The 8484-nt window shown below is 36.8% G+C and overlaps 1 protein-coding gene across 2 annotated transcripts in view; it reads right to left on the bottom strand.

The window, feature by feature from the left end:
- Positions 1-1867: 1867 nt before the first annotated feature.
- mpped1 (metallophosphoesterase domain containing 1) overlaps positions 1868-8484 on the bottom strand; it is a 49314-nt gene continuing 42697 nt past the window's right edge. For both annotated transcript variants that reach the window (XM_060889613.1, XM_060889612.1), the window contains 2 exons: positions 8142-8255; positions 1868-3374 (listed from right to left, as the gene is read on the bottom strand). In XM_060889613.1, the coding sequence (XP_060745596.1) occupies positions 3256-3374; positions 8142-8255 (233 nt within the window). In that variant the 3' untranslated portion in view covers positions 1868-3255. The remainder of the gene's footprint in view (positions 3375-8141; positions 8256-8484) is intronic.

Here is an 8484-nt window from a genome sequence, read left to right as displayed (position 1 = left end):
TGTATTGCTTGTAAAATCAAGCAAAACAGTATGAACTGTGAAAACATGAAAATAAATGGTTTGTGTGCAAAAATCACATATATTGTAAAGAATAAACAAATCATGTGTACAGAATCGCATGAAAATTAATGAATCGTGTAGAAACACATCATAAAAAAGAAACAAATCTTCTAAAACTTCACATTAAAATGAGATGAAAATCAAATTTTGGGTAAAATAAAAACCTTACAAATAAAAGAATCATAAAGAATCACCTGGGAAAATTAATTCAAAATTAAATGTGAATCATAGGTAAGAATCATATGTGAAAATGAATCGATCCTGTATGAAAATCTGAGAAATCACATGACAATAAAAGATGGATATGAAAATCTTCTAAAAATAATTGAAAAAATTATTTTTCTGAAAAAAACATCTTTTGTAAAAAAAAAAAAAATCGTATGTAAAAGAAATAAATGAAATGTAAAAGTCAGTTAGAAAAAACGTGAAGAGTGTAAATAAAATCATGTGGCTGAAAACCATCATGCTCACATCGAGTGGATGTTCTGTTTGTGCTCCATAAGTATTGGCACCCCATGAGACAAGCAAGAAAGCTTGTATATTTTTAAAAAAAAAAGAAAGAAAGAAAAAACACGGTTAAAAAAGTTGAATGTTGAGTCTTTTACACAAACAATTTGAGAACTCTGAAACTTATTTTTTTCAAGCTGAAATATCCTGATTATTTATCTCACTGTGTGCTTTCATAGCTGAAAATTTACTGAGAGACGGACAAAAATGTCCAGCCTTCTTTATCTTTTCAGTTTCTTACAAAAAACCTCTCAGATGCAAGCGTGGCGTTTTCAGGCATACATAAAACACAGCTGTTATATTGTGTATGTCATAATGCTTCCTAGTTTTCTTTCTATATATGCTGGTTGTCTATATGTTTGTTCCACAGCATTACTCAACGATTCTGCCATCTTGTTGCATTGAAGTGAGTCTGCTAGTGTATTCTGGGACATTTAACACCACTCACACGCAGTATAAACCGGCCCTTTGTTCCCATCTAAAGCTATGAAATGCTTGACGCGATGATGCATGATGTTTGTGTGTGTGTGTGTGTGTGTGTGAGGTAGAGGCTGACAGCACACGACATCTCAGAAAAAAAGGCTATAAAGAAAGAAACAGGTTGCCTTTTACAGAGAAGGAAAGTGTATAAAATGGGTTGCTCTTTAAAAAAAGGGAAAAGGAAAACAATAAGCAAGGACAGGAGTAGAAAGGACAGGAGAGAAGAGACGACAAGAGACGACGAGAGCAGAGCGAAGTCTTTAATAGCATAGTAAAAGCCAGCAACGAATAAATTACACTCCATCCCGCAGGATTACTGATGTAATTATTTGAACGAAGGATTTCATTAGGATGTGCAGAAGTGTGGAAGAGTGAGGTGACCGAATGAAGGAGAGAATATGGTTTGTGCCTGGATAAATTAGGTTTTCTCTAATAATTGATATGAAATTCAAATCTTTTTGATTGCGACGGAAATGCAGAGAAATGTTTCAATCTCGTATCGGGTTGGAATCAGAGAAACGGCTAAAAGCAGACGCCAGAGTCTGGCACGGATCGGGTTCTTTACTTCTGCGTCAAATGAATTTCCAACGTTTTCTTTGTGTCTAAAACAAAACAAACAACAACAACAACAAATATCAGAAGAGTATCATAAACAGGACAAATGAGAAAGATGGAGGAGATTATAAAATAATCTGACGTGCTGTCAAATAATTAGTCAAGGAATTAAATACAGCATAATCAGTGATAGGGTTGTGTGATGTGGCAAGACACCACGGCAATTTGTCCTCATTCACGATCTTTTACTAACGAAAATACAACGTTTTACTGTGAAACACTTTATTAGATACATTTAATGTTGCAAAAAAGCGATTACGTTATAGCAGCTATTAAATAGTCGTTCTCTCACCAGAATTTCTTTTTTTTCCCCTCTGATGATGTTAATAAGACAAAATAAAGCAGGTTTAACACTGGAGACTCCTTCTTTTAGCCTCTTAAAAAAAAAAGAAAACTTCACCATATTAAGAATTATACATCCATTTACTTATTCATCCATCATACAGTACAGTAAAGTCCCTGCGTAAGCCGTTACTATAGAAACGACCAATCAGATTCAAGAATTCAACAGAAAAAAGAAAAATAAAATAAATAAATATGGCACAGTAATTCAGACTCCAAGCCTTTACATAATCATCCAAATGCTGTTCTCTGTCTTCATTTTCTTTATTCAGTCTTTACTTTTCTGGCCATTAGAAGTGCTTTTTTTTTTTTTTTTTTTTTTTTTTTTTTGACCTGATGCTCTCTCACACATGCTCATCTGATTCATACACTTATTCATCCACATATTTTAAAAAAATAATAAGATAATAATAAGACAAAACAAAAGACCACTTTATTTTAATTGGAAATATAACAATGAGCGTAATCGGAACGTTTAAAGCCACAGACATAAACAATCGCTAGGAGTTAAAAAAAAACAAAAAAAACACAGGTGTAAACATGTAGAGCAACATATACTCGCTAGGCAAAAAGTGCACTTTGAGCATTTTCGGATGAGGAAAAAAGAATAAATGCATCTTAATGAGATCTAATAAAATGTGTGCTTTGAATCGATTTCAAGGACACGCTCACGTCACACAGATTTACAATAAAACAAATAACAGAAGCATAAAAATGGAGATTTTTTTATATACAACAGCAACTGTACATGATATTTTATAACAGTGTCTGATTTGGAGTCCAAACCCTGACGAGAGGTCCTCTCTGTCCAGCACTGAAGAAGAAGAGTGGGAACAACGAGGCTGGAAATAGACACGTCCATCAGTTCAGATCAGATCAAATCGGATCAGATCAATCAGAGAAGATCAGATTCAGTCAGCACACCACGGGCATCTTAAGCCGTCTCCGATGTGAAGTAATTAAAAGTCAGACGTTCTTACGCGTCTCACGCAGTCCGTAAGATGGTTGCGCCGTATGATGCATGTCCACCGTTAATAAACAAGAGGGATTGTCACAAGATTTTAAGTGCAATGAAAGCGTGAGAATCGCTCGGGAAATGAGGCAGGATTTGAGAAAAGAACATGGCACGACAAGAGATTCAAATCTTCCACAGTAGTCTCTCTCTCTGTAATATGTACACAAAAACAGCACCCAGATAGGCTTGGAAATGAAACCCTGATTTTGGGAGGCATTGGGTGGGGCCGAGTTCAATCACGAGCTCCTGGGATTGGGCAGGTCAAAGACGATGGGCAGGTTCATGGGCTGGAAGTTGACTGTGCAGGCCGAGGCGTTAATAAATGTAGTGGTTCCATCAGTCATCATGCCATAACCTAAAAAAAAACACACACACACACACACAGACACACACACAAGCAACAAAAAATACATTAAAGGCATAGTCAGCATTTTCTGTAGCCCCTCCCTTCCCAAAGAACTAAAACACTAGAAAGCAAAGAAGGAAAAACACGGACGCCTTCATGTCTGTCTTTAGTTAGCAACAATCTAGCAGCTAGCAGGGAGGAATGATGCACATTTACCAAAGGGTTTTACATTTACAAGTCTGTATGTTGATGAGATCTAAAGTAAACACTAGAATGTACAGTATGCTAGAACAAATTAAAATAATATTAGAAGAGCTACATTGTTTACTGTTGATGTTGGGAGCAGCCATGTGGTTGGATATGATGTCATATTCTGAAGGACAGACAACATGATCGAGACACGCCTCCTCGTACTGATTGGTTTGTTATTGGTCTTTCACATCATATTTAGTGCTGCACTAACAGACATTTTACTACCAGCTCAGAACGTGAGAAGAACTTCACTAAATCTTACAGAAAAGTGTTGTGTCTTAAAGGTGAAGTCTGACCTCACCTTTAATTCATTAACACTACAAAACGTAAGGGGAATCATAATGAGCAGGTCATCGAGAACATGCCATAGATATTTGTCAGTTTGTTTGTGAAATTATGACAGCGTGCACTGACAGCATTCACGTAAGAAGTTGGTTCATTTTTTCCAGGCTCTTGTTATCTCGAATCTGGACCACTGCAGATCCCAGCCATCTCCATCAAACCCCTTCAGATGGTTTACAACACGGCATCATGCTTCGTTTTCAAAGAGCCCAAAAGGAGCAGGTCACACCTCTCTTCATCTCTCTCCACTGGCTTCCTGTGGAGGTTCAAGGCCTTGATCCTCACCTACAAGACCATGTCTGGAACATCACCCTCAACCATAAACTCAACAGTTTATGTTTCTTTCCTCAACCTACGATCGCTTAATATCCGACGCTTGGTAAAACCAACTCAGTGAGGTATTACTGTAGCTCCCATTCTAGAACCTTCCAACTGACAGTCCCTCACTGGAGAAATGCAGAATCCATTACTATCTTCAAAAAACGGCTGAAATCCCAACTCAAATTTTCTACTTTAAACACATAACTAACCCCTAACTATACTGTTTCCCGAAAATAAATATCTACACGTCCACCAGCTCCTACACTTTCACTTTATTTCTTAATAACAGCATGAAGCATCACAAAAAGGGGCTCACAATAAATTCGGGAATATTTCATTGGACAAATGAACAAAATTTGTGTTCAAAATTATATATATATATATATATATATATATATATATATATATATATATATATATACATATATATATATATATATATATATATATATATATATATATATATATATATATATATATATATATATATATATATATATATATATATATACACACACTCCCTGACAAAAGTCTTGTTGCCTATTAACGTTGTGGGAACAATAAATAATAACTTGACTTCTAGTTGATCGTTTGGAATCAGAAGTGGCTTATATGAAAGGCAAAGGCCTCTAGATTAAGGTTAATTATTTAATTGGGAAGGGTCAGACTTTGGGTCAGAAGGGTCAGACTTTTCTTAGACAAAAGTCTTGTCACATCTTGAAAGGATTCAACCAATCACAGATTAGAGTGTAACCTGTGAGAAATACTGTAATTAACACATATCCAGGTGTGTAGAAGAAGAACCCCAGCACACCCAACCTTCGTTTGAAGTGCATCCTGACCTCTGACAGCATGTCAAAGATTCAACCACAGACCAAAGTGCTGATCATCAAGAGCCTGAAGACCAGGTCTCCTGTCTCCTGCTACATCTTTAATGCATCTTAACATCAAGTGGAGAGGATAAGAAAAAGATTTAAGGAAACCGATGAAGTACATGACAGGCCCAGGTCAGGCAGACCCTGTAAGACAACTGTTCGAGAGGACCGTTTGTTGGTTCGACAGTCCAGTGCCAGCCCTTTTTCAACTGCAGCAGAGCTACATAACAACTGGTCACCAGAAACCAGCATTAAACAGAAGAAAACTAAAAAATCGTGTGGCATTTGCCAAGGCCCACAGCTTGCAGGAAGGATGGACTGTGGAAAAGTGGCAGAAGGTTGATTTTTCAGATGAATCATCTATTGAACTGCATCCCAGTCGTCACAAATACTGCAGAAGACCTATTGGAACCCGCATGGACCCAAGATTCACACAGAAAACAGTCAAGTTCGGTGGAGGAAAAATCATGGTTTGGGGTTACATTCAGTACGGAGACGTGCGAGAGATCTGCAGAGTGGATGACGACATCAACAGCCTGAGGTATCAAGTCATTCTTGCTGCCCATTACATACCACAGGAGAGGGCAAATTCTTCAGCAGGATGGTGCTCCTTCTCATACTTCAGCCTCCACATCAAAGTTCCTGAAAGCAAAGAAGGTCAAGGTGCTCCAGGATTGGCCAGCCCATTCACCAGACATGAACATTATTGAGCATGTCTGGGGTAAGATGAGGGAGGAGGCATTGTAGATGAAACCAAAGAATCTTGATGAACTCTGGAAGTCCTGCAAGAATGCTTTCTTTGCCATTCCAGATGACTTTATTAATAAGTTATCTGAGTTATTGCCGAGACGTATTGATGCAGTCCTCCAAGCTCATGGGAGTCATACTGTACACAATATTAATTCTTTTTCCACTGCAACATGACTTTATGTTCTGTTCTGTACTGTACATTATTTCTGTTAAGTGACAAGACTTTTGTCTAAGCAAAGTCTGACCTTTCTGTCCTTATTAAATAATTAAAAATCAAGGCATGATAAGATTTTATTTTGGTAAAATAAGTGTAATCTAGAGGCCTTTGCCTTTCATATGAGCCACTTCTGATTCCAAACGATCAACTAGAAGTCAAGTTATTATTTGTTGTTCCTACAAATAGGCGACAGGACTATTGTCAGGGAGTGTGTATAGTGTCCACAGCTATGCACAGATCTAATCCTGAGCCTGAACTCTGGATCAATCGGATTTGACATTTTATTCCGATTCAGTCTGCAGATATATATGTCGTATGCTACAGCTTGAGCTATTAACTGACAGGGGAAACAAATCATGCTTTTTGAAAATACTGTAATACGCTAATATATCCTGTCGAGCATGCTGCTAATCCGCTTACGGGGAGAGTACGAATGTTGGATGTGTATCAGTGAATCCTCACAGATTTAATATTAAGAATCAGAAAAACCCTAGTCAGCACCTGTATGCTGAATATTAAAAATTGATGCTAAAAATAAAAAAAACATTAGTGATATTTTGTCCCAGAACGCTGGACTAGTATTGGATTAGATTTGAAAACTTTTTGCCATCTGATTGGCTGATGGATTTTCTGCAGTGAACGTGTGTCACGCAGCAGACAGTCGCTCGCTTACTGATATTGATTGATATTGCATTAAAGATTAAAAACTGCCACAGTAAAAAGGTGAAATAAAAGACAGCCAGAGTCTCCCACTCTCAAACTCATTCACGATTCGCTTTTACTCGCACGCTATAAATATTACTGCAGCACGGAGAACAGCAGAGATGCTCGCTCACGGCGCGGTTGTACACATAAATAATTTATACCCTCCCTTTAGGCATAATTAAGGTCTTTTTACCATTCTTTGTAACATGATTACAAATGAAAGTGAATTCATTTGCCATAACACACCCTCAGATCACAACCTCATAACATAATAACAATAAATGAAACCTTTTTTTACTAAACTAAAACTTAAACTGACAAATATGACCTTGCGTCTTCTGCGCCAGCTTTATTGAAGGACATTTTGAAGCTCACCGCTAATTCGATTTTGCGTAAACATGGAAAGCTGGTGGAAGAAACCTGAGCCAAATAGATCGTGTTTGAGCTGTGTTTGAGACGAGTACTTGAAAAATACTGTAGTGGAACCAATGAAACCATTCAAATTTGGTTGTCGTTCAAGATTCTAGTTTTCTGAAGGTGAAATATTGCAGCTTTTTATCCAATCATGTGCATTTATGTAAATAAGGTAGCTAAAGAAAGCTTATAGAGACAGCAATTATTCACATACTTTCATAGATTTTTATTAATTTAATTCCCCCTCTCTGGTGTGATCAGTGAAGTGATGATGTAAATTATTAAAAGTCAACAACAAAAAAAGTTGTTTGTTCAGGTATCTAATCTCTTCAGAGTCTGTGGTGTTAGTAAAAAAAACAGTAATGTGAAGCATTACTACGAGACTAAACATAAACACTCCAAACATAGTTCATGACCTCTTATTAATAGTCATGAGGTTATCCAGAGTCTGCGACATTTCCAAAATAAATTGTATCAAACATGGAGTAAAAATAGAATTGTTCAGTGAACAAAACAAATTTGTTCAGGAAGTAAAAACATAATTGTTCAGGGTACAAAAACATAATTGTTCAGAATTGTTGAAGGTGTAAAAGCAGAATTGTGCAGAATTGTTCACTGAGTAAAAACTGAGTTTTTCATGAAACATGCACCATCATATTACAGCTGTAAGCAGGAGGGTGACGGTTTACACGTGTTTCCTCTGAGACACGTGAAGCTAACTGACATCATCTGTTCAAACTGCTGCTCCTGCTGCTTCACATGGCACAGTAACACATTCAGCAGAAACACTCTCTATCTGCCCTCTTCCACATCCACCAGCTCATAGATGTTCACCATCAGCTACTGTTGCTGTGAAAAAAACTGTGTACTGTATGTAGGATAAATGAGGGTGAGCTTTACCTTCATGTATGTGTCCAAAGACGTGTAATTTGGGTTGGACTCGTCTCTGCACCGTGTTCAGCAGTTCCATGCAACCGACACGTTGCATCTTTCTCGGCACCCAGTCTAGAAAACCTGCAATAAAACACTGCATGTTATTGCAGAAAAAAATGAGCACTTTTGCTTCCTCAAGACACCACAAACTATGGATAGAAATCTATCAATTTTAGTATTTTATCCTTCAATTCTGTATGTTTGCTTTTTTTACTTTTCAAGTGAAATCAGCCTTTTATAATAATAATAATAATAATAATAATAATAATAATAATAATAATAATAATAATAAATATTATTATTATTATAT

This window comes from Tachysurus vachellii, chromosome 16 (assembly GCF_030014155.1).
Source record: "Tachysurus vachellii isolate PV-2020 chromosome 16, HZAU_Pvac_v1, whole genome shotgun sequence".
NCBI classification, from domain to species: Eukaryota; Metazoa; Chordata; class Actinopteri; order Siluriformes; family Bagridae; genus Tachysurus; species Tachysurus vachellii.
The sequence above is the reverse complement of the archived record's forward strand: the minus strand, read 5'-3'. Positions and strand labels throughout refer to the sequence as shown.